The 27,366-nt window shown below is 43.2% G+C and overlaps 1 protein-coding gene across 2 annotated transcripts in view; it reads left to right on the top strand.

Moving 5' to 3' along the window:
- WDR72 (WD repeat domain 72) overlaps nt 1-27,366 on the top strand; it is a 364,461-nt gene that overhangs the window by 48,606 nt on the left and 288,489 nt on the right. For both annotated transcript variants that reach the window (XM_040342714.1, XM_040342713.1), the window contains exon 2: nt 24,803-24,967. In XM_040342714.1, the coding sequence (XP_040198648.1) occupies nt 24,815-24,967 (153 nt within the window). In that variant the 5' untranslated portion in view covers nt 24,803-24,814. The remainder of the gene's footprint in view (nt 1-24,802; nt 24,968-27,366) is intronic.

The following is a 27,366-nucleotide window of genomic DNA, read 5'->3' as shown; positions in this document are numbered from 1 at the left end:
TTTTCAAATGATTTATTTCCAGGCCCAACATGGCCAACATCAACATCAAATGAGGAGAAAAAGGTTGATGAAGCAAGAGAGAACTTTGCAGTATCAGGCCTGGATATGAACCGAGCAATCCTGCTCTCAGTAACACAGTAGTAATAAACACAATTTGTCGCCACTCTAGCCAGAGTGGGTGAAGTGCCCCCGGACAGACTTCTGCCCCAAGTCTGGCAGCCGAAGTGTCACTTTAGATTTCTGGGAGGAACAGGCCTCTGCCACACACCTGGCTCTAGGGCCTCTGCCACAGGCCAATTACTTGAATGAGCTAAATGGATGGATTGAGATTTGAGCGAATCCTCCCAGTAGATTAAGCATAGGTCACCGGATGACAGCTAATAGTGTACCTGTCAACATTCCGGTCACCAGATCCCCGATGGTTCATTCAAGCCCTGTTGGACAACCTGCCTCCGGGTTCTCCTCAAGCCGACCCCCCATCGAACGACACACAGCCTGGAATCTCCTCAGTCAAACTGGGGACCCAGCAAATCACTGGGGCCCCTTTCAGCAAACTGGAGCTCCGCGTAGCGTATGACCCTGGCCTGGTAGGCCATCACCGGGGTCCGTTGGAATGCGCATACCCTGAAGGTGGGTGCCGCACCTGGAACCTGGAACCCGCGAAGAACCAAAGAAAATAGCGTCTGCCACAGATATACTCTCCCCCAGCATGCAGGGAAAACTCCTCTTATTGGCTGCTGGGGAAAAGCAGCTCTGCCAGAACCCCTCTAGCGCCAACTGCCGCCCAGGGATGGGAACTACATCCCTGGAGCGCAGACTGACCTACAGGACAGTTCAGGAATGACAGCAGCCCAAATTTAGCAAATTTTGAATGGTAGAAAAATAACTCTCCCATTCCCCACTAACTTTAGCGTAGTGCCCATACTGAAAGTAAGGGGGCGTTACAATGTATTCACAGGAAGTCCCTCATATATATTTCTCACCTCACATGTACTGTAAATATTGATCAAGCTGTCCTTTTCACTCTTCATCTCACCTGCTTATGTTTTTCTCACTTATAGGCTCCAAGCAAACTAGCTTACTTTTAAGTGTTTTTTTTTTTGCCCCTAGAAGCAAATAGTGCTATCCTATGTGTGGGATTTTCGCTAGCACCAGGTCCAGGTGGTGAATGTGGTTTTACAAAGGTTTTGGAAAACATAATAATGTCATTCAGATAGATCAGCACTGTCTCAAAGTTATAGTCCCCCAAACATTGTTCCATCAATCATTAAAAGGTGCTGGGAGCATTACTCAGACCTAATGGCATGAGATTGAATTTAAAAAGCCTCAGCTGAGTGACATAGACTGTCTTTCCCTGTTCTATTCTCATACTAGGACCTGCCCATACCCGCTATCCGGGTCCAGGTTGGAGAAATAGCAGGTCTGACATAACGCCATGAGCGATTTTTGTACCCAAGGCAGGCGGTAGGCATCCCAATGGGTACAGGTGCTGAGCTTGTGATAGTGCATGCAAAACCGTAAACTACCATCCTTTTTGTGCACTAGGACCTTGGGGCAGCGTCTCTCTTTGATTATTCTACTCTGCAACATATTGTAGATCAAGTCCTTGAGCAAGAGTTATGTGCTGGTACCTCTATTGAATAAGGGGGTTCTACCTGTGTGGATGGGGTGATCTATGGCCCCAGTGCACCCATATTCTTTAGGACCTAATGGTGAATATGAGTAAGTGTTTCTTCATCAGTTCATTGAGAAGGCTTACTGGGGCAACATGTAATCCTGGAAGAGGGTGGCTAGTTGGTCCAACAACTGCTGATACTAATAAATGTCCAAGGGGGTTATGGGGGCCTGAAGCAGGGCACAGACATCTTCCACTGCTGGTTGGGATCCCACAATGCAGTGGTTGGTACAAACATAGAGATATGCAAGGATCCTGTGGTTTGGCAGCTCGACAGGAGTCATCCCTAGGCTAATGAGCAGGACCAGTGCCTGGCCCAGGTGAACTTTGGACAGAGTGTGAACTATCAGCCACTCTCCTGACATTCTAAGATCTCTGCAGGGTCTACCTTGACTGTGGCACCCCATAGCTTGTTGTGGGTAAGGACCAGACAACTTCTTTGATGAAGGCCAGAAGCAGCTTCTGCATTGGTGGTGTGTGGACAACGTGTACCGAGGACACAACTGGGCTGTGGGAGATAACCACTTCAACTCATTCCACCACTTGGTCAAAGATTTGTACCCTCATCCACAAGACCTCTTCCACCCTGATGGGTACGTTGTTAGCTGCTTTTAGGCACAACCAGGATGGGTCTAGCTGGTCTTGGGTCCCAAAACGTTGGATGTAAAAGTCATATTCAATGATAGTGGACCAATCAAGCAAGGGACCAATTGTCAATTTCTTAAAGCAATCTTTACCAGGCTTGGGCATACCATGGCCTTTTATCCTGTGGGACCTTAGTATGTAGTCTCTGTGAGTCTTCTTTCTGCTCTGGGAGCCTCTAGTTTAATGACTGGCAAGGGGTTCCCCCTATTTTCAGGGTGGTCAAAGCTCTTGGCCAGGTGTCCAACACCTCTGATCTTCACTGGGATAATTTCACAGAGGGTTCTCACCCTTGGACAGGTGGGCCAGTTTCTGTTTAACTGTTTGATTCCTTGCAGCATGAACTGCTGAATGGCAGTCTGGAGAGCCAACAGTGGGGAAAGGGCCAGGGCCTATTCTCTGACATAGAGAGGTTCACTTTTCTTGGTTATCAAACAGATTATCAAAATTAATGATATTGTGTAAACAGATATTCTGTAAATTATATAACATCTATAGACTTGTGATTTTTGGATCTGGACGATGGGTATCTTTTCACATCTGGGCAGGTTTGGTAAAATTGCTTAAGTTAAGGTGGTGGAATTGAACCCTATTGAAGTCAACCAAAAGTTAAAAAAGAGTAATGGTCATTTTCTAGGCTAATTGTCAAAGGAATTGTCAAACAAATGGCATGGGAGCACTGATTTGTGGGACATGTACTAAAGCAAATTTGCTGGCAAAAGGACAGCTTCCGGTTGCTTGGTTCTGTTTGTAAACAAAGTGGACAGAGATATCCTAGATGAGGGTCTCATATGTCAACTGTCATCTGCCAGACCTGTCATTCGACAGGAGTGAAGCTACAGGACCAGACATGTCCGCAGTAAGCATTTTCTTTTTCAGCAGCCTTCAGGCATCATGAATGCGGATCTACAAAGTGTAATGTCATAATTGACAATGGATGTACATCATGGGACCTTTTTTTGTTTTTATTCATTAAAGTACTTGACAAAACCTATGTTTTTCTTTTTTAACTCTTTACTTTTTTGTGCATAAGGCTACATTCACACCGGCAATTAGGGCCAGTGTGAATAGAAGCAGCAGGCCCTCAGTGGCTAGGTGTGGCTGCTGGCCCTCTTTACCATGATAGATCGCTGGTGACCGCAGACTTTCACTGCTCTCTGTACAGCCAGTGATTACTCATTCACATAGAGAGTGGCTGGTACCTGGGTGCCCCCTGATTGGTAAAGGGGCTTCCATATTCCAAAAAGTCCCTGCCTTCAGACCTCTTTAACCAATGGGCCAGGATTGTGGGAAAGAGACTCTTGTCCTCATCAATTTGAAGACAAGGTGTTTTGCCAAGTGGGTCCCCCTCTGGCAAGGTATTCCCTATTATATTGAGGGCTTTTGACCTAGCCTGGATCAGGAAAGGGGGTAAACCGCATACTCATCCACCCCTTTCCACCTCGCTCTTTTTTCTTAATTTTTGTGTGGGGTTCCTCCTTAAAATCCTTACCAGACCCAAACAGTCTGGTATAAATTTGGAGGGAACCCATACGTTTTTTTTTAGCTATCCCTGGTTTCTTTGCTTACATGGCCAGGAATTCCCCAGGGGCTAGTGATGTTACTGTTTGTTATGGACTCAGCAAGGCCAGCACCCACCAGCATCCTTAACAACCATTGACAGTGGGAAGCTGTCATGTATAATAGTGGTAGTATTATTGCCATTATACACATTCATCAGAACCTAAGCTCATCCTTAATTCAGACTATCTCCTCCCCACTGCTGCTACTTCCTGATTTGCAGGCATCCTCTATGGCCCTGGACACCCAGTGATGCTGTAAATTCTGCGCGCACACACAAAAGTTACATTCTACTCTGCACCTGGTCCAGAGCTGAGAGTGTACAATGCGCCATACAGCATAAACAAAAAATAAAAGAATGCTAGAGGGGACAGGGAGATTTTTTTGGGCAGAAAATACTCTTCACGTCTCTTTGGCAAAATTCCTTACATAGTTACATAGTAGGTGAGGTTGAAAAAAGACACAAGTCCATCAAGTCCAACCTATGTATGTGAATATATGTCAGTATTACATTGTATATTCCTGCATGTTGTGGTCGTTCAAGTGCTTATCTAATAGTTTTTTAAACTATCAATGCTCCACGCTGAGACCACTGCCTGTGGAAGGGAATTCCACATTCTTGCCGCTCATACAGTAAAGAACCCTCTACATGGTTTAAGGTTAAACCTCAAGAGTGGCCACGTGTCTTGTTAAACTCCCTTCCGCAAAAAAGTTTTATCTCTATTGTGGGGTTACCAGTACGGTATTTGTAAATTGAAATCATATGCCCTCTCAATAAGTTCAGCGCTCGCAACCTTTCCTCATAACTAATATCTTCCAGATCCTTTTTTATCTTTGCTTTGCACTTCAGCTCAATTATAAACTCTCCAGAGTATTTTTTTTTTTTTAATTGTTAATTTATAGGTTTTTGCAAGTCATACAAAAGAAAATGCATTGGAATCATTAACATTTTGAAGCGATGCAGGTATACACTGTCTTAGAAAACTACTAAGCACACATAGGGCCAGATTCACAGAAGAGATACGACGGCGTATCTCTGATACGCCATCGTATCTCTCAGAGTATCTATGCGACTGATTCATAATCAGTTCCGCATAGATAGCCCTAAGATCCGACAGGTGTAATTGACTTACACCGTCAGATCTTAGGATGCAGTACCTCGGCCGCCGCTGGGTGGAGTTTGCGTCGTTTTCCTGCGTCGGGTATGCTAATGAGCATTTACAGTGATCCACAACGGTTTTCGTGTTCGTTACGTCGTCGCTAGTAATTTTTTCCCGTCGCAAATTTACACCTGCTTTAACATGGCTTAACTTTAGTTGAGCCATGTTAAAGTATGGCCGTCGTTCCCGGGTCGAATTTCAATTTTTTTTTGTTTTGGCGTAAGACGCCTGGGAATACGAATGGACGCTACGCACGTCGCCGTTCTAAAAAATGACGCCACATCGCGCAAAGCACGGCGGGAATTTCTAAACTGAGCATGCGCAGTACGTCCGGCGCGGGAGCGCGCCTAATTTAAATGGTACATGCCCCATTTTTGCAAGTTTACAGGTAAGTGCTTTGTGGATCAGGCACTTACACTGAAAACTTGCGGCGGTGTAACGTAAACGGGTTACGTTGCGCCGCCGCAAATGTACGAGAATCTGGCCCATAGATTGTACAAGGTAAGGAACAGCGATGTGATTAAACAGTTGCCTTGAGTGGGAGAAAGAAAGTCAGACCCATGAATAAGAAATACAAATAAAATTAGTAGAATTAGTTCGAAACAGCCTCCTATCACAGTTATACATGAGTCATAGAGGAAACATAAACAGACTGTATCCAGAGTTTTATTCTTCTAGGCATTATCCATTTGCTAAACTCTGGATTCACAAACATATTTAACAAAGAATTCCTATTCTTGATTGTAGTAACCCATATAAACCAATCAGCACCCAATGGGTTACTAAACTTAAATGTATGCATTTAGGAATAGGAGGTCTTTATTAAGTCTTAATGCTCCATAGGTCTCATAAACTGTACAATTAGTTGTTATGCCTCTATTTGTAAGAATAATATTTCTGTATTATATAAAAGTAGCTATTAGACCTTCCTATTTGTACATGAAGTTATTTGTGCATTTCTTCATACACGCTTTCATAAGATTTATCTATGTTTCACATGATATATCAATATGTGTCTTTCAATCTGCCAGTTTTAAATACAAAATATACCAATTATAGAGTAAATAGAATGAGCCAACAATACAGGACAAGCGATAAAGAAGATCTGAATGCAATATATGTTATAGATCTGCAATTCACTTTGTTCAGTTGAAAAAGGTGGTTTGTTAACACACAGTTTATGTATCTCTTTTTTATTGAATAAAAGTGTGAATGCAAAGAAAAGTAATTGTATTTGACGGCGAACAACAAGAATAGATAGAGTTCAGCATGGGAATTATGTAGAGATGCTGTAAAACTTTATTTTTAAAGGAAGTAAACTACCATTTTATAGTAGGTCAAATATTCTATGGAACAATTGTATGGATTTCTGCATTAGTGTTGATAGGAATATATTTAGGAAATCAAAAGCACCTGGTACAGTGAGTAAGCAATTTGTTATCCTCTTTAAAAGCTGAACACGATAGGGGAACACAGAGCCATTAATACAGTAAATTGAATAGCTGTAGAATGTACTCGTTTGTAGGCATAGAGTGTGCTCTAAGAAGATAGAGTGTTCACTCTCATCTTCAGCAATAAATTGTAATGGTACAGTGGCAGATAGCATCCACAGCAAAATTGTGTTTTTGTTTTCTTTAGATTTCAGCATCTTTATATTTTCCCGTGTCATACAGTGCTTTTTGTCATTGTGGCTAAAAGTGACAAGATAGAACACAAGGCTCATCAAGGTGCTATTGTGATGTTTTATGTGGCAAATAGTATAATAAAACAAAATATTTCTTAGGGCTGTATGCTGTTTTTCCTTTTTCTTCTTTTAGATGATATAACCTTTACACAATTGGCGAATGCCCGTTATGGTGTATCTTACAGAATTAGACCGTTTTGACCAGTTGTATATGACTGGGACACTTGTCAATTACATCACTTTGCTTTAGAGTAATATATTAAAGTGGGGGTTCACCCAAAAAAAACATTTTTAACATGACATTCAGCCGAGTTGTCAGAATTACAATCGGCTGTTTTTTTTTTTTCAGTGCCGTACATACCATATTTTCACCGCCGCTTCCGGGTATGTAATGTGCGGAACTGGGCGTTCCTAATTGATTGACATCCTTCCGACCGGCGCATACAGCGCGTCACGAGTTGCCGAAAGAAGCCGAACGTCGGTGCGCAGGCGCCGTATAGAGCCGACTCGCAGTCCGGCTTCTTTCGGCAACTCGTGACGCACTGTATCCGCTGGTCGGAAGGATGTCAATCAATTAGGAATGCCCAGTCCCACACATTACATTTCCGGAAGTGGCGGTGAAAATACGGTATGTACGGCACTGAAAAAAAAAACAGCCGATTGTCATTCTGACAACTCGGCTGAATGTCATGTTAAAATGTTTTTTTTTTTAGATGAACCCCCGCTTTAAAATAATCATAGTAAAGTAGAAAAAGTCACAGTGAGCAGTGTAGATAATAATTTGTGAACCTCCACTCAAAAAAAGTAAGATTAAAGAGAAAAAGCTAGGACAGCCGCACTCCAAAAACTTTGGTTTTAATAAATATGCCACAGCAAAAATTAGAACAGAAGCTGACGCGTTTCGCACTGTACTTTAGTGCTTATTCATAGCCCATCAGCTTCTGTTCTAATTTTTGCTGTGGCATGTAATTTTTGTGACCAGTTTTATTAAAAGGAATGTTTTTGGAGTGCGGCTGTCCCAGCTTTTTCTCTTCAATTTTGCATACCATTGCATTGCCGGCACCCATGGTTTGGATTAAGTGAGACAAGTTCTCTGGTTCATCTGAGCGGTTATCTTTCTTCTCATCAAAAAAAGTAAAGTTTTGCTTTTTTATATGGAACTAGAAATGTTAAAGTAAAATTTCCGAATTCCAGCCTAAACCTAACTAGTCTTAAAAATGTCTCTTCCTCACTTCTTCTTATCCTGACATAATATACTTACATATTTTCATCTTGCTTCAGTCCAGTCATGTGATCCCTGTGTCTACTGCAGCAGCTGAAGGGCAGAGTGCTCAGCAATGGCTAAGAAATCCAGGAGTGATGATATCATCCATAGGCTCTCATGTCTCAACCACTATCGGCGCTCCCTCCTTTACAGCTGCCACTGGCTGACACAGGGGAGCCAGGTCAAGTGACTGGACTGGAGCAGGCTGAAAATAGGTGACTATATACATCTTTTTTAAACACGGTGGTAAGCATAGGTGTTAGGAAGGGGGTGGAGACATTTTAAGGACTAGTTAGTTTTTGGCAGGAATTCTACTTTAGTAGTGCGAAAGTAGTGCCCTGAAGATCAACCTAAGAATTGCAATTTATGATGGTGTGGTAGGTGTGGACCACACCTGGGTGACACCTGCCAGAGGGTGACACCAGGCCCGGACTGACCCCTAGCGCCGCAGCTCCCTCCTTCTCTTTCGAGATCTCTGCTATCCCCTTCGCTCCACATGATGTGCAGGAAGGGTGGGGAAGGAGGGATTGAAGCAGAGTCAGACAGGGTACCCGGGGTCCAATGGTTCCACACACCCCAAAAATACACAATCGCATCTCTCTTTGGCTGCAGGAACCATACTTTGGCTGCCTCCTTCTCAGCTCTGATGTTCACGTACATAGGCCCAGAGGAAGAGCCAGGGAGGAGGAGGGGGGGGGGGTGACACCTGCCCATGGCTGAGGTTTGTATAGCAGGAGTATTACAGAGGAGGGGGACATGGTGATTGGGAAGGGGGGACATGGTGATTGGGAAGGGGGGAATGGGCAGGTAACAATTGTGCTGCCAGGAGTAATTTTAGGGAGGGGGTGGAGGTTAAAGGATATGTGCTAGGGAGTGCTTTATTTTGGGCTAGAGCAGACTTGTGCTAGAATGAGAGGGGCAGATTTGAAATTTGACCCCCTAGCACAATTTCACTCCCCTCCCAAAGCACCCCCTGGCACATTATCTTTAACCCCCACTCCCCTCAAATCAAAGATCTCCTCCCGGCTCCATCCAATCCCCCCGATCCCATCCCGGCTCCATCCATATCCCTGATCCCACCCCGGCTCCATCCACCACCCCAATCCCATCCCAGCTCCACCCACCACCCTGTTCCATTCCTGTCAGGATGCTCTCTACGTTGCAGATAGAGAAAGGAGCTGTGTGTTAGTGAGCGTCCTGACTCTCCTGCTCACCCCCTCCCCCCTCAAGGGAGGGGGCGAGCACGACACTCCACACCAGGGATAAAGCCTTGCATTACTGTGTGGTGTTACAGAAGAAACAGAACAGGAAGTGAGGATTTCTCAGAAGAAATAAAGCAAAATTAAAGGATGAATGCGTGTTTCCCAGCATTCAATTCTCATAGCAGGAGAATGTGACTGGCTCTCTATGGAGCCGGTTCACATATCTCTGCAGCGGGTCCGGTGCTGTGTGCCGGAAAAACGTGTGCCTTTTTTGGTGCATTTCAGGTTTTATTTCAGCCCAAAATTCGGGCTGAAATCGGACCTGAAACGGTGAACCAGAACGCACCGGACCCCTGCTTTGTGCCGCATGCGGCGACAGGGTGAACCCGGCCTTAAAGTGTAAATAAAGATGGAGACAGTTTTTAACAAGTCCTTTTATTAGTTTAGCTCTTTGTATGTACTAGGTATGTCCAAAGAGTATACCTCTGCAGTAGCAGCCTTCAGCTTGTGCAGATTTTCTGTAGCCGCCTCCCAGCTTGAAAGTAAAAGTGATGCAGCAACTCTATGGTTTCACAGAGCTGGAAGCATGGTGTCCTCCCCTCTCCCGCTGGCAGCCCCCCTCCACCAGTGGTTCCTGGGCTCTCCTGCTCTTACTGGGAGCCAGGCACCACAACCGCTTGCTTCAGGGGGAGAGCAATGTGAAAAGAGGCAAATTCATGTCTCAATCTCACATATAAACAATGAAACTGGAAGCAGTGATGATTTTGTCACTTACTTTTTCACCAATTCCTGGCCGGTACAGCCAGGGGACACATCAAACCAAGCTTGGTTAGATGGTGTGAAGGACAGGGGAGACATTGGGGTCTATTAGACCCCTAATATCTCCAAAAAGAGTACCTGTCACCTGCCCGGTGCTATCACAAAGGGGGTCATTAACGTCTTCTGATAGCGATAAAGTAAAAATAAATAATTAAAACAAAAACTTTAAAAAGAAAATTTAAATAAAATGTAATATATATATATATATATTTTTAAACTGGCATAACCCCTGTTGTCCCACACACATGTAAACCATGGTTGCTTCTTTTCTACCTAATTCTTTTCTTTACTTCTTTTCTATACACACATTTTCTCCATGAGTATTACCAGACTCTTTTTTATTTTGAGCCATCAGCTACTGTACTGAATGTATATTAAGAGCCCCCTGTGGAGGGGCGTGGCCTGCAGCGGGACCGGATGGTAGCGTGGTGAGCGAGCTCCTCCACCCACGAGAACGAAGCGGCACTAAACGACCGATCCAGGGCACAAAACTGACCCCAAAAGGGTGCGATCCGATCCGGGCACATACTGGGAGGATGACCAACAAGCGGAAAGGCTCCGCGAAACCCCAGCGTCTGATGGACATGTTCACGGTGCCGCGTGACGGGGGCAGGCAAGATGGCGCCGATGCGACCTCAACTCCCGCGCCTACACACCAGGCCAAAAGCAGCGGAGGGCCTCGATATTCGAGTGGGGAACAGAGGGCTTCTCCCGACGCCCATACCTCTTCACCCTCACCATCAGCCAGCCCAGCAAAGACTCGGATGAGGCTGGATGACGCTGGATGCGGCCCTGCAATGAGTCCTGCCACAGATTCTGGGGAGGACACACGTGAGTTACATGACTCTATTGCAACTTTCCCTACCTCTAACCAGCCTGTGATGGACACAGTCCTCAGAGACATGCTAGTGACACTACGTAGTTCACTACAGGCAGACATGGTGAATTGTATACACAGAGTGAGTGGAGAACTGAGGGAAGTGGAGGGCAGAGTGGAACACATAGAATCCAAGATGGGGGAATATGCCTCCACCATTAACAGTCTAGTGGATGCAAGTGAAGCGCAGGAGGAGAATGATGAATGGATCAGGAATAAGTTAGCAGACCTCGAGGACAGATCTAGGAGGAACAACATGAAAATAAGGGGGGTCCCCGGGTCAGTGCAACCCCCAGACCTGCGATCGTATGCGATCGATCTGTTCTTGTCTCTCCTCCCTGACCTTAACAACGTGGACTTCACTATCGATAGGATCCACAGGCTCCCAAAACCATCCTTCCTCCCTGCTGCCATCCCTAGGGATGTGATCCTGCGCATGACTTTTTTCCATGTAAAAGAACAGCTCATGCAAGCGATGCGCAGGAATGAAAAAATCCCCTCCAGGTTTCAAAACTTACAATTTTACCCTGACCTCTCCCAGCATACTCTGCAAAAAAGGAGGAATCTAGGTACAATTACCAAAGCTCTGAGAAACCATGATATCTCCTACAAGTGGGGCTTCCCCACCAAACTCATCATCACTTACAGAGAAAAGTCATTCAATGTAGACTCAGTCGACAGAGGTATTGCCTTACTAAAAACCTGGGAAATTCTGCCAGCCCCTAGAGAGGAAGACAAGCCAACCTCGCATAACAATGCAGTCACCCCTGTCTGGAAGCAAGTTACACATAGAAATGCAAGATCACACAAATGAGTTCTTTTTTTTTTCTTTTAAGTTTGGTGCTTTCTTTTTAAACTTTACCTATGTTCTCCTACAAGTGTGATGATGATCTAATCCTGGACTTATCCAAATCTCGTGGGATCCTGAATGGTTCCTGGGCATGAACTTATCCCCGCCAACACCTGAGCAGCGTTTAGCTGCACCCGGGCATAGCCCTCACGAGCGTTCTTCTGTTGCCATGGTAATGGCTAGTTGTTTGCTGATGTTTCGCTTAACTTCATGTTTTGTTTTTTTGTTCTTTTCTTTTCCTTCTTGTTTTTGGATCTACACAGCCACACTTGACCACTTGAGATGGAATCCGCTCGGAGGCTCCACCCGCTCTCCAACATGCAAAATTCAAACACCTCCACAAGCCTCTGAAAGAATTTACCGACCAGGGACCACAGTGAGTAACCTTTGCGCCAGACCCATTCATCTACTGATGTCTAGACCACCCAGAGGCAGGGCCGTCTTTAATATGGTTTGGGCCCTGGGCAAACATTTTTTTTGGGCCCCCCTCCAGCTTATTTTGGGCCTGGCTGGTTCACATGTATGTTTTAGCGGTCCTCATTTGTGCAGGTACAGCAGCCCATTGATTTGAATGAGCTGCCATGCCTTTGTTTCCTGCAGAAAAAAGGTGCATTCAGCATTTTAAAAATACAGTTGCCTTGAAATCCATTCTGCTTTTGCACCATGCTACTTACCTGCAGTTCTTGCACACACAAACGCACTGTGTTTTTAAAAGCGTGACCTAAACGTCTAAAAATGCAGCAAGTTTGACAGTGCGGGAACTGCAGATAAGTCACAGGAGACAGCAGAATGGACAGACAGTGCTGTATTTCAGTGCTTGATGGGCATAGGCGTGCCGTGTGCGCAGCCTATTACATGAGGCATGAGCTTTTCTTTGCAGGAAACGCAGGCATGGCGGCCCATTCAAATGAATGGGCTGCTGTGCCTGCGCAAATGTGGGCCTCCAAAACACATATATGTGAACCAGCCAGGCCCAAAATAAGCCCATCAAGCAGTTAAATACAGACAGTAATGCCATGTGCTCTGAGGCCTTACTCAGCCTGGACTGCAGGTCTGGTCTGTGATTTAAAGAGTTCCTCTATTTTACACATGGCATGGCATGGGGTCCCATGGTGCTAAAGCAGAATGGACAGATGGTGCTGTGACCCCATGCCATGCCATGTGTAAAATAGAGCAACTTTTTAAAACACTGACCAGACCTGCAGTGAATCATCAAATATTATAAAGACTTTGGGCACACTCTACAGAAAACTTCTATTTACAATATAGATTAGCAAACAGTGACATACCTTGAGGAGCAGGACATGAAGAAGTCAGCCTCGGGAAGAGCAAACTGGGGATGTTATAAATTCACATTCTAATTCACTTTAATATACAAGCAGCACCCAGTGGCAGGAAGGGAGAAGTGCACGTCTAAAGGGAAGCCAGGGGTGCTGTACATTTTAAAACACTGGGAAGGGAAGCAGTACTGTCACTGGCTGCGTGCCGCTGATGATTTTCAGCCTGATTTGTGGGCAGCACAGGGGCTTAACGGGCGGCAGGGCCGCCATCAGGAATTATGGGGCCACTTACACAGCTTCAGGCATGGGCCCCCTGGAGCAGAGAACCGGGATGGGGGGGTGCTGCCGCCTCAAATTGAGAAGCAGGGGGGGCTGCCGCGAATTTAGAAGCAAGGGGCCCTTTACAAAAAAAGAAATAAAGAAAGAAATAAAGAAAAATATATATAAAAAAAGGGGTGTAGCCATCTGGGGCCCTGGGGACCTCTGGGCCCTTTAATAAAAAGAAAAAAAGAAATAAAAAATATATATAAAAAATATATTTTAAAAAGGGGGTTGCCATCTGGGGCCCTGGGGACCTCTGGGCCCTTTAATAATTTTTTTTTAATAAAAATAAATTACAAAAAAAAGGGGGTTGCCATCCGGGACCTCTGGGCCCTTTAATAAAAAATAAAAAAATATATATAAAAAAGAAACATTTATAAAAAAAAAGGGGGGTTGCCATCCAGGGCCCTGGGGACCTCTGGGCCCTTTAATAAAAAAAAATAAAAAAATATATATAAACAAAAATAAACAAAAATAAAAAAAATAAAGGGTGTTTGCCACATGGGGCACTGGGGACCTCTGAGCCCTTTAATTAAAAAAAAAAAAAAAAAAAATTATGTATATATATATATATATATATATATATATATACATATATATATATATATATATATATATATATATATATATATATATATATATATATATAAAAAAGAAATAAAAAGAAAAAAAAGAAATAAAATAATATAAAAAAAATGTTTTTTTATAAAAAAAAGGGGGGTTGCCATCCGGGGCCCTGGGGACCTCTGGGTCCTTTAATAATAATAATAATAATAACATTTATATAATATATATATATATATATATATATATATATATATATATATATATATATATATATATATATATATATATATATATATAAAAGAAATAAAGAAATATATAAAAAAATATTTTTTCATAAAAAAAAGGGGGGTTGTCATCCGGGGCCCTGGGGAACTACAGGCCCCTGGGGACCCCCAGACCTCTAAAAAAAATTGTCCCTTTAATAAAAAATAAAATAAACCCCTTAAAAAAATTGTCCCTTTAATAAAAAATAAAAATATATAAAAAAAAAAAAATTTTTATTTAAAAATAAAATAAAACAAGGGGGGTTGCCATCTGGGGCCCTGGGGGCCTCCGAACCCCTAAAAAAAAAAAAAAAAAAAAAAAAAATTTTTTTTTTTTTTTTTTTTTAGAGGGGGTTGCTTTGGGCCCCCAACAGTGACAGGGCCCAGGGCACCTGCCCCATTTGCCCTGCAGTAAAGACGGCCCTGCCCAGAGGGACCTCAGGTCTCCCAAATGTGACTTTGCCGCACAAAACATCACCTCCCGTTACTACCAATGGTGATTAAGATTTTGTCTATCAACACTAGAGGTATGAACCACCCTGTAAAGAGAAAGTCCCTGTGGAGGGAAGCTATAATACACAAAAGTGACATTATATGCGCTCAAGAAACGCATTTCAGTAGAGAATCAGCGCCTCAGTGCTCCCACAGAAATTTCCCCAATGTATTTACCGCGAATGCTGACACCAAAACTAAGGGAGTCCTAATTGCCATTCGGGACACGGTCACCTTTACCCTGCACAAGGAAATAGCTGATCCTGGTGGTAGATACCTGATTTTGATCTGCGATATCAACTCAGTTGCCTACACCATTGTGAACGTCTATGCTCCAAACGCTCACCAGGTTCGATTTTTCAATAAGCTATTAAGGAAAATACAACCCGTCAAAAAGGGCCTCCTTCTACTATGCGGGGACTTTAATGCTGTGCCCGACATAAACATGGACACCACGTCCAAGGCACTTAGAGCAGGAGTGACGCTACAGGACACGATCCATCAGGCAGAACTGTTTGATGTGTGGAGATGTCACCATTCAGGTGAAAGAGACTTCACCTTCTTCTCGGCCCCGCATCGCACGTACACGAGAATAGACCTGTTTTTGATGGATTACCCTACCCTAACCAGATCCATCTCATCATCTATAAACGACATATCCTGGTCAGACCACGCCTCAATTTCTTTGACTCTTAGGGATGGCTCCATTGCCAATCCATCCCCTGTATGGAGGGCCAATACGTTTTTGTTGCAACAACCCGCCAACAGACTACTTATTGAAAATCACCTGAAGGAATTTTTTCATATAAATGATGTACCTGATCAAGACCCATTCTCTTTGTGGTCTGCTCACAAAGCTTATTTAAGGGGTATACTTATTCAATTGGGGGCAAGGGCAAAGAGGCAGAAGCATTTAAAAATAAAAACCCTCACCGATGAAATCGCAAGGATGGATCGGGAAAATAAACAGGCACCCACTCACACAATCTCTACTAAACTAATGCAACTAAGGAGCGATTTCAGGCTTCTCCTACTGGAGGACTTTGAGAGGCATTCCAAGAGGTTGAGAATGACTTATTATGCACAGGGCAATAGAGCTGGTAAGATGTTGGCCAATAGAATTAAGGGACGTAGGATTAAAGCCAGAATCCCTCATATATTACACCCCGAGCACAAAACAAAACTACTCCACCCCCAAGATATGGCAGATGCCTTCAGTCAATATTATGGCGCCCTTTATAACCTGAAGGACGACAAAAATACGCTCCAACCCACTATCTCTTCGATAAATGACTTTCTTAATAAATCTCCCTACCACAACTTTCCCCACCACAACTAAATTTTCTAAATTCCCCATTTACGGTAGAAGAAATACAAAAAACCATTGACTCCCTGCCGGCCAACAAATCCCCGGGACCTGATGGATTTGTGGGAGAGTATTACCAGATGTTTAAATCCATCCTGTCACCTTACATTTTAAAGGTGTTTGACAAAGCTGCCGCCTCTTCGTCCTTCCCTCCAGAAATGCTGGAGGCACTGATTGTGACCTTGCCCAAGCCAGGGAAGACTCCTGACACCCCAGCCAACTTCAGGCCTATATCACTATTGAACAATGATCTTAAATTATATGCCAAGCTTATTGCGGGTCGATTGGTGGACATACTGCCCACACTGATCCATCCGGATCAGGTGGGATTTACCAAAGGGCGTCAGGCCTCGGACGCTACGAGACGATTGGTCAATATCGTTCATCTTGTGGGGGTTCAGCAAAGGCCTTCTCTGCTCCTCGCTTTGGATGCGGAGAAGGCCTTTGATAGGGTCCATTGGGGATATCTAGAGATGGTCCTCAGGAAATTTGGTTTCATGGGCCCCATTTGTGCGGCAATACTAGCTCTTTACTCAGCACCCTTAGCTAGAGTGTTCACCTCTGGGACACTTTCCAAGCCTTTTGCTATTACCAACGGTACCCGCCAGGGGTGCCCATTATCCCCTTTAATTTTCAATCTGATTCTAGAACCCCTCGCATCTTATATACGGTCACATAGAGACATAAGCGGCTTCCCTTCCTCTAATACTGTACATACTATCAGTCTTTTTGCTGACGACATCATTTTGATGCTCTCAAACCCTGTCACTTCCCTGGCTTCGGTACATGAGGCACTTCAATTATTTGGGACGATCTCGTATTATAAGGTCAACGAGAATAAATCCTTTATTCTGGGGATGGGTATCAATGACACTGTACGGGGGACACTCGGTTCACGATTTCCATACGCCTGGAGCACTAGGGGCATTAAGTATCTTGGAATTGTACTACCAGCCAAGGCAAAGGAATTATTTACAAACAATTACACCCCGTTCTTGGCCTCTCTCCCGGGTAAACTACAGGAGCTAGCTAAGTCCGAGATGCTGTGGTCAGGCCGCTTAGCAGCCTTCAAGATGATGGTCCTCCCACAACTTATTTACTTATTTAGGACCCTCCCTATTCCTGCCCCTAACTCATTTTTTACTAAAGTCCAGGCCCTTATCAACCGATTTTTGTGGAAGGGTAAAAAAGCAAGGTGGGCATTTAGGAACTCGATAACGTCTAAAGGAGCAGGAGGGGTTGGTAATGTAGTAGTGAAAGACTATCATATAGCGGCTGTGTTGGCACAGCTGAGGACTTGGTTCCCGGACCCGCCTTCCACGAGATGGCGGGAATTGGAGGAAGTTCAATATCCACACGGAAGTCTACATGACCTCCTAATGGCATGTGCAATTTGAGCCGTACCCACTGACGGGCTATCCCCTACAATGGTGGCCTCTCTGAGGGCCTGGGAGGTACTTCTGAAGGTCTCCCACTCGCAATACGCCAAAACATCTCTCCCAATACCGGTAACATGCCTTACTGGCATCATACCAGACTTAAACATTGCCCATTGGCCCAATAAGGGAATAGTCAATATATCAGACCTAATGATAGGCCCAAGCGGGAAAACGTTTAGATCACTCCAGGTGGAGTTTGGCTTGGGAGAAGCTGACCACTTCACTTTCTTACGTTTGAACCATTTCTTTAGGACTGGTCCGACTCTCTCGATCCAACTCCCATGGAAAATCGTACTTTATTTGTCCAAACAATTTACTAAGATTAAAGGAATATCCCTATTTTACAATGTTTTGAACAACAAACTAGAATTTGTAAAATCTTCCAATATAGTAGCGTGGGAGGGAGACATGGGAGTCTCATATACATCAGATCAATGGCAGCGAGCTATCCGTATCTCCAACTCCTCCACCAGGAGCATCAATCTTTGGGAGCTCAATCAGAAAATAGTGTTAAGATGGTACCTGACTCCGTATAGGATATCTAAATTCAGTCCTCAGGCTTCTCCTCTATGCTGGAGAGGATGTGGGCTGGTGGGGACTCTGTTCCATATACTGTGGGAATGCCCCGTCATTCGTCCAGTTTGGGAGGAGGTCTTCTTCCTGGCTGCCCAGGTGACGGGGGTAGAGGTGCCGCTGTCCCCGGGACTGGCGGTCCTTTCGCTGGGATTAGAATTTATCCCAAAAACTAATAGAGCAGTTGTATCCCATATTCTAATGAGTACTAGATTAGCAATCACTCGCCACTGGAGGGATCACACAGCTCCCACAATGCGGGAGATAATCACAACTACCAGTACACATATTGATTACGAACGGATGTTCGCAGCATCCCAAGGCAGGTCTATGGAAGCTCACGGGCGATGGAGAGCGTGGACTGAGTGGTTCTCCGAGATATAAGGTTGATATTGTTTAAGTTCTAACTATAAGTTTTAATGAACATAAGATACTAGGGCTGATTGCGGATCCACATTTCAAAGTTCAGTACTTAAGGTCTACCCTTATTCTTTTCCCTTTCCATTCTCCTCCCTTTTTGTCTTTTTCTTTTCTCTTTCCCCCTCCCTTTTGCGTTCCTCCTCTCTCTCCCTCCACCGACTCCCACGGCTCTCCTGAGGGACAACCCTCTACATGCATTCTATAAAAGGAAAGAGGGGGGGTTTTCCTCGCGCTAGGAGAATGAATATAAATGAATTTCAAATGGATAAGTGAATAAATAAATAGTGAGTAATTCCAGCAGCAACGCTAAACATGTGATATACACGCAAAAAGTAAAAAGAAAAAAGATGAGTTGCGCTAGGAGTCGCAACTTAATGCGAAAATAATATAAATAAATAAATGCATAAATGAATAAATGAATAAAGTGCTAGTGCAAAAAATAGCAAAAAAAAAAAAAAAAAAAAAAGGGATGATGCCCAAACAGTCATGGGAAAAACCTTTCGGGGTAATTACAACAATCTGCTATTTGGGACCAAACGCTTAAAAAACTTTGTTAGTCCATTAGAATTGCATACTAATCAATTGTTAGGCAGTCCAAAATGACTGTTTGGGCATCATCCCTTTTTTTTTTTTTTTTTTTTTTATTCTATAAAAGGCCCTGACGCATCTGTCAATGTTGGATGTGGGGGGCTCTGGGGCCCGGTGTGGGGGGCGGGGGACACAGCTGGATCCCATTGGGGTGTCCGCCGGGGGTCGCCGCCTGGCGCTGTCCGCTTGGCCTTCCGGACGAAGGGTCCCACAGGGGATTCATAAATAGAGTTATGCATTATGACTATTGTGTGACCATTTTGTGAAAAATTATAGTAGTATCGTCCGATATGTGCCAGCACTATGTGGAAGTTTCTTTCTCCTTTCTGCCTTCTTTATTTTATATTGCTCTCAACTTATGTTGTTCAATGCACACATGTCTGTGAAAATGTTACCAATAAAAACTTATTGAATCTAAAAGAGCCCCCTGTGGACATCTACTCTATTGGGGTGAAGTAACTCTACTACGGTACTTCCTAGCATGGTGTTTCCCAATGCATAATAATTGCTCATCTTATTCTACTAGGAGGAATGCAAGTATTGTTTTTGATACACTTTTTTTATTAATCTAATGCCACGTACACACGATCGTTTTTAATGTCATGTAAAAAACAACGTTTTTCTCGCCGTGATTCTTGTAAAGCCTGCCCTGCATACACACGGTCGTGTAAAAAAAATGCTTGAGCAAAGCACGGTGGCGTACAACACGTACGACGGCACTATAAAGGGAAAGTACCATTCGCTACCCTTTGGGCTGATTATGCAAATTTCCCTTCTCATAACTTGCTTCTGAGCAAGTGCATTTTTTTCCCTGTCCTAGCCTACATACGACCATTTTTCACGACAATAGAGCATGTTCTAAATTTTTAATGCCCATTTTTTACGTCAGGAAAAATGCTCTGGAGCCTACTCGCGATCGCTTTTAATGACCAATTTAAAAAATTGCATTTTTCTCGTCATTTTGTTTTCTACTTTTTACGCTTGCATTGTCTTTATACTTCGTCAAAAAATGTTAATACAAATATATTCAACCTTAAACCGTGGTTGCACCACATGTGTGACTGTTGCTGCCAATGTTAAAATAAGAGCAACAATTCTAGCACAAGAGTTCATGGTTAATTCTAAACTGATTAGCTATAAAAGCTTTTAAAGTGTCACCTATGGAGATTTTTGGGTACCATAGTTTTTTTTTTCAATATACCAGGCATACACAGTTTTAAGACTTGGTATGCTGGGTATCTATTTACTTGATGCAACTTCATAATTTATATTTTACCAAAAAATGGGTATTATATTTAGTGTGTTTACACTAAAATGTATTTTATTATATTTTTTCCTGATAATTTGTGTTTATTAAACAGTTGCACAAATATCAAATACAAATTTGCAACTATCATCTTTTTATTCTACAAGGCCTCTGCTTTCAGAAAATATATATGTTCTGGGGGTTTAAGTAATTTTATTGCCAAAAATGAAGATTTCTTTTGTGTGTACAAAAATGAAAAAATGTGCTCTAGAGCTGAATTGGTTAATAATAATAAAAAAAAGTCCAATGATGTACATTCATAGTCAAATGCATCATCCAGCGATGTACCATTGCTGAAGATTGTGACTTCATCTGACCACCTCTCCACCTCGACCAATCAGAGGAAAACTTGTATTTATTACAAAAATACAAAGCTTCTCCTAAATGGCAGAGTACTGACTCTATCTATATCCTGGAAGTCTATGGTACTGCTGCTGGGACACAGGCTTAAGTTAGAGACTGTTAATAATACATTTTATTGGTTATTTGTTGTTTTCTTGTCCATTAAAAAATGTGTCATTATTATTATTACTTTGTAGAATTAGTTTTAAGCTCCTGAAGAAGCGTTTTTTCAACGCGCAACATGTCGGGCTGTGCATCGTATGACATTTCACCTTCTGAGAACTTCAAGGGTTTTTTCTCAACTTTAAATAAAAAGTGGTCGCTAGTCTCCCACTCTTGTTGATTCCTTGTATTGTACCCATATGTAGTAGGTGGTCTGTCATGCTAATGTTTCTGTATTCTTAGGCCTCCCTATCAATGGCCTTATTTATGTAACTTATGTTTTTCAATTAATTTATGTATTTTCTTAATAAATATCCAATTTTTTAACTTAATACGCCTTTAAAGTCCATCATCTGCTATATACATATATGTATCTACATATATATGTGTATATTTTTTTAAATTCTAGTTATCGGGACGTGGCATTGTATTATTTTTTCTCATATCCACAGTCCCACTCTGTGATGATCTGATCTATTATTCCAAAACTAAATTTTGCATTATAAAAACCATAGTACTGAGGAAAGTTGTTTGACATTTGCAGTCTGAGCTAAAGTTCTTTTCAATGTTGAAGAGTTATATCTTCAATGCATCCCATCTCTAATATTGCCTGTGTGATCTGAGCACATTAGGATTGAAAATGTAAGTGCTTTGAACACAATTGAGGCACATGGTGTGTGTACACGTATTTACTGCAATTCTAGAATACTCACCATTAAAGACACTCTCCAAGATCGTGCAACTGTATATTATTGTGTCAACCTTTTCTAAAGGCTGCTCTACAGTAGTGGAGAAGTAATTACAAAATGACATACAGACTGATGTAAGGGCCTCACCTGTGACCGCTGACCGAAACTACAGTACTTTGCCGCATTCATCAAACAAAGCTGCAGTTAACTCTGTGGGCTACCTGTGCACAACCAGAAAACAGCATGTTTGTAAAACTGTTCCTATCCCAATCATGTGGCCTTGCATATTAAACGGCTCTAACCCCAAAACATTTGCACCCATGTCTCAGCGAGAGGTTTTCTCACTCACTTTACAACTGAATAATAAGTGTTCCTGCAACAGACAATATAAATCTCTATTTGACATAGATCTTATTATATAAGGTCCCAAAACCATCACATACCCATGATCTAATATCTGCTATTGAGTGGATCATAAAAAAATCAAGACCATTTTGGTCTTCCTTGGCTACCACCAAGTAAGAAAGGCAGGACTGGAAAATTTGGACATTCTTGCATCATTCTCCAATGTATTGCCTAGATAAACATGGCACAGTGGGCCCCACCAAGTTAAACTTGTAGGCAGTTGCAGATTTCCCCTCTATCCAGTAGGTGACAATGTGTCATTTGTGCATGTATACAGATGGAGTGGAGTCTGTTAGAGCAGGCTTCTCAAACTTTGCAGCCCTCCAGCTGTTGTGAAACTACAAGTCCCATGAGGCATTACAAGGCTGACAGTTCCAAGCATGACTTGCACAGGCAGAGGCATGATGGGACTTGGAGTTTTGCAGCAGCTGGAGGGCCGCCAGTTTGAGATCCCTGTGTTATCCCCTCATGGACTTCGTTGTTGGCCCGGAGGAGCCAGCTGTCAGATTGGATGCTGCAACCTCTGGAGATTTGGCAGCCAGAAATAGAAGTGTTAATAGTTTATGTTTATCAATTAACATAATGGAAAATAAATGAACAAAAGAGAAATCCAAATTGAATCAATATTTGTGACCACCCTTTGCCTTCAAAACAGCATACATTCTTTAATTCTTTTAGGTACATTTGTGCACAGTTTTTGAAAGAACTTAGCAGGTAGGTTGTTCCAAACATCTTGAGCACTAACCACAGATCTGTGGATGTAGACTGCCTTATATCTTTCTGTCTCTTCATGTAATCCTGGACACAGGGCCGTTTGAAGGAATTTGGGGGCCCCTGGCAAAATGGGGGCCCCCAAGCACCCCCACCGCATGCAAAGCCTACGTTAGCGCTACACAAATTTTTTACACCCATGTTACTCCTCCCCCCCCCCTCCCTAGTCCCTATGTTTTTCTATTCTCATTTCCTCTTCTTCCCTGTAGGCTGCCGCTGTAGCATGGCCGAGCTCCACTTCCTCTTGTCAGTCCGGTGTTCTATAATAATGGGTTCCCATTCCCTATCAGATAGTGCCCAGGCCGGGCCGGGGACCACGCACTACAGGAGATTCAGATTCCTGTGTTCCCGGCCTGACTGAAAGGAAGTGAGCACTCAGTGTGCACTTCCTGTCAGTCCGGCCGGGAACAGGAAACAACATCTCCTGTACCACGCCCGGTACCTGGCCGGACTGACAGGACTCCAGGAGGAAGGAAGAGGAGCTTGGCCACACTACAGCCTGGGAAGGGGAGGTTGGGGGCCCCAGGCCAGCTCGGGGCCCCATGCAATTGTTTGTTTTGCCTGTCCTGTAGCGACGGGCCTGCCTGGACAGACTAAATGTTGAGATCAGGGCTCTGTGGGGGCTTCTAGGACTCTTTGTTCTTCTTTGAATATGCCAGAACCCACATACACCTCTTTAAAGAACTTCAAACCAGGCTTAGAACAGTCAATGCAACTTTAAAAGTATTTGACAATACAGTTCATTAGCAACAATATCCATATCCTAACCCTAACTACAACTGATTGGCTTCACAGGCATACCTCTACAAGGTAGTAGTCCATATTGGTGTCTTCTAAGGGCTAGTTGATCTCCGGATCCCCAGTGCCTGCAATAGACTGCAAGGTGCTTCAACAAGGACAGCAGTCCTTCTACACAGCATGTCCTTCCCAATGTGAACTGGGTGCCCCCTGAACACAGCCTTCCCCCAATTTACAGTATATCACTGGTGGGTAGGCTGAATCCAAAAAGCCCAGGAGCAGCAAGCCACACATTAACTCCCCCCCCTACCCAGTCTGGGCCAGCCACTAACTAAAACCATACCCCTCTCTGTCTACAGATTTGACAGAGAGGGATCACTTTGATGCAGCTGGCCAGCTGGAACATGTATGGCAATATATGCAAACTAAGAATCCCCATTTTTTTTGAAAACTTAAATTTTATTGATTTTCAAAATTTTCCAGGCAAAAAAAAAAGAAAAGGGACAAAAGAACAAAAAAGGACATAAAACATTGTAGAGAAGCAGCATTTGGTATTGCCGGCTATACAACTAAAGCAAAAAAGGCAGGACAAACCACTAAAGACAGTTCAAAGCAAGATCCAATCTGGTGAACATAGGGCCAAGTATCCATGACATCACAGAGTCTAGCCTGCCAGAGTGTGCCTTAGCGAACAAAGGAGAATGGGAACCCCCCCGCAGCCGGGGTTCCCAACCATGCTGTGCTCCCCCCATGCGATCTGGTCCTCCAGCGCATTCCATAGTTCCCATACCGGTTGTGAGTATCGAGAGTGTTACTCAGGGAAGCTGTCATATACAGTACTCCATCCTCTTGACGTTCCTGATTCTAGAGTGTAGTTCAAACAGGGAGGGGGGTTCCTTCTTTTTTCATTTCAAGGCTAGAATCCCCATTTTTATAAGCAAGAGTTTTTTTATTTATGAATGGGTTATTAATTGGCTACACTTCTTTATTATCTCATGTGTTGTACTGTTTATATCAAAGCTATTTATGACTTGAACACACATATCCATGTCCACTGTATAATGCAGGTCAGTAAATCAAAAAGGTCAGGGATGTATGAAATGTCTGCAGTTACTGTATATCTCTGATATATGTTCACTGTGCTGTAAGCCCCCTTTTAATATATATATATATATATATATATATATATATATATATATATATATATATATATATATATATATATATATATATATATATATATATATATATATATATAGTATATCCATGTATACTGTATGTATATTGTATATACATCTGATTTCATACCCATATATAATACTGTATAATATTTCTTCTTTATTTCAGACAAAAATTATAATGAAGAGCAGTACACAAGCAGTGGCCCTATGGGGTAACCGGGCCCCTGCACACAGCATCACAGCCATGATGATAACAGAGGATCAGAAGACCATTGTCACGGGAAGTCTAGAGGGACAGATATGTCTTTGGCACTTGTCAATGGAAATTAAGGTTTGTGTACAAAGATTGCCTATCTATCTATCTATCTATCTATCTATCTATCTATCTATCTATCTATCTATCTATCTATCTATCTATCTATCTATCTATCTATCTCATTGCATATACTCTATGTGCCTGCCAGTGTGCCTTGTAAACTGCCTATTATTATTTTACAGACATACTACATAAATATGTAATAGCTACCTGTTAAAAAGTTTTTGGCATCATTGATCTGAAAATTCTATGACATGTGTGCCTACGTTTGATCAGCAGCAGCATAATTATTAAATACTCTGAAATTTCTGAGAGGAATGAGAAACCCAGACACTGAAACTCATAATTTTATGCTTCGTAGCTCCTAAATCAGGACTATCTGGACAACTGAATTTTGACATGTGTGTATTATATTGGATTAAATAATAATTATTTACAGGTTAAATAATACTTGTCTTCTACATATTTCACTGCTCAGGACAGTAATGTGCAGAACTCTGTGAAACAGGAATCAGGATATAATACGTTTCACTTGTAAAAGACAAAATGGCAATAATCCTTATTATTTTAATCTCCACTATAGAACCCACAGCATGCTATTGATAGGTGGAGAATGGGTGTACAAGTGGAATCTGATGGAAATACACACCCTGTGTTAAGAATAGTACACACCATTTGTTTTTTTTTCATAAAAAAAAAAAACTGACAGCTCCGATGTTAGTACAACGATATCTCCCCCACTGAGCTAGTGTGTAATGCCGAGGTAGGGGGGGGGGGGCACACACACTGGTCAATGTGAATGTAGTTGATGGGGAGCTGGTCAGCCACTAGTTTTCCAGCATGCTCGTCCTACTGAAGCCAGCCGAATGGAGCAGCAGCCATACACACTCGCCTGAATGTCGGTCAGTTTTTATTGAACCGGCCTATGTTGCCCGACATTCAGCCCATGTGTACTAGGCACTGTTAGATTTTCTGCAGATTTTTGTCTTCAGATTTAACAAAACCATGTAGTGCAAGGGCCTGCTTGATTGCATATAAATTGAAACTCTTAAAGGGGTTGTAAACCTTAAGAAAAAAAAAACCCTGCAAGACAAAGGTATAATAAGTTAGTATGCATAGCATACTAGCTCATTATGAACTACTTACCTTACATTGAAGCTCCTGCAGCAATCCTCCTACCCCCTCCGGCCGGGGGCCATCACTCCCGGCGTTACTTCCAGGTATCGTGGACTCCGGCGTGTGATTGGCCGAAGCCGCAAAAAGCCAAGAGCTGTAGGTGAAAGCACAGAACCGTAGAGCTCCATGGATGCATGTGTGCATCTGCTGGGCAGGGCTGCTGTTAGGGCAGTGAAACCAACCCTCCTGTACTGGGCCCAAACCTCATCAGTTCAAAAGAGGGCTGGGCACCTGCTGAGCAGGAGGTCCGGCTGTACTATCTTATTGCAGACAATGATCCCCTTCTGCCTCCCCTTGCAGCCCTACCAGTTTCTTCTCTTCTTTCATCTCTGGCTGCACTGCAGGAGGATTGGTTCTAGCACATGCACCCCTTCGATCTGCTGTCCAGGCCCCCCTGTGTGCCCCTTTCCCCCTCAGTGCTGCCAGCTTCCCTTCTCTCCTGCCGGAAGCTGCTGCAGGCACACAGGGGGGTGTTTAAAGATGGAGAGTGGGGGAAGGGGCAGGTAAATATGTAATTTACTGGCCCCTTCCTTTCCTGATTAAACACAGTCAGTGATCAGTACCAAACCAGTGTCCATTTATCAACTAAGCATAGTAAACAGTGTTTACTATGCTTCAGTTTGTGAATGAGCAGGAAGACTCGGATCGCTTCCTATTCATTCATCTGTGCAGCTGAGGCTACAGAGAATGGGACTGATAAATCTATGTCCTCAGTCACTTTCGGCTGGGGGAAGGGGGCCCTATCAGGTAGCTGTATGGAGCCCCATGATTTCTAAAAGCAGCCCTGTTGCTGGGTGTTAAAGCCCACCCACCCTCCTACTACATTTATGCATTACACGGTTGACAAGAGGTTAAGCCAGTTGTGTATTTAGTGCTTTGCCTGGAGTTCTGCTTTCAGTTAAACTTCTTACTGATAAATACATTATCACTTACCCCATTCTGCACAAAATGTGTGTTTTGGTTGCTAAATCCCCAGAAAGGTATACCCACTGAACCAAGATCTCTCGCCATATGCCTTCTGTTTCCCCTTTGGAGTCCTGGTTTAGTTGCTTTGATGGAGCAGAACTTTGGGTCATAGCTGACGAACATGTAACTTTCTTTATGTGACTGTACGTGAACAGCGAATTGTAAGGCCTGAGCATTTCTTGTGGGGGTCAGTGATGTTTTCCACTTGGGTATGTTCCAACACCATCTGACTCCTGAGCTTACTCATGGTGGATAGAATGGGAGTGTGGATC

Source organism: Rana temporaria, chromosome 3, assembly GCF_905171775.1.
Source record: "Rana temporaria chromosome 3, aRanTem1.1, whole genome shotgun sequence".
In the NCBI taxonomy this organism is placed as follows: domain Eukaryota; kingdom Metazoa; phylum Chordata; class Amphibia; order Anura; family Ranidae; genus Rana; species Rana temporaria.
This window is presented reverse-complemented; position numbering and strand designations above follow the sequence as displayed.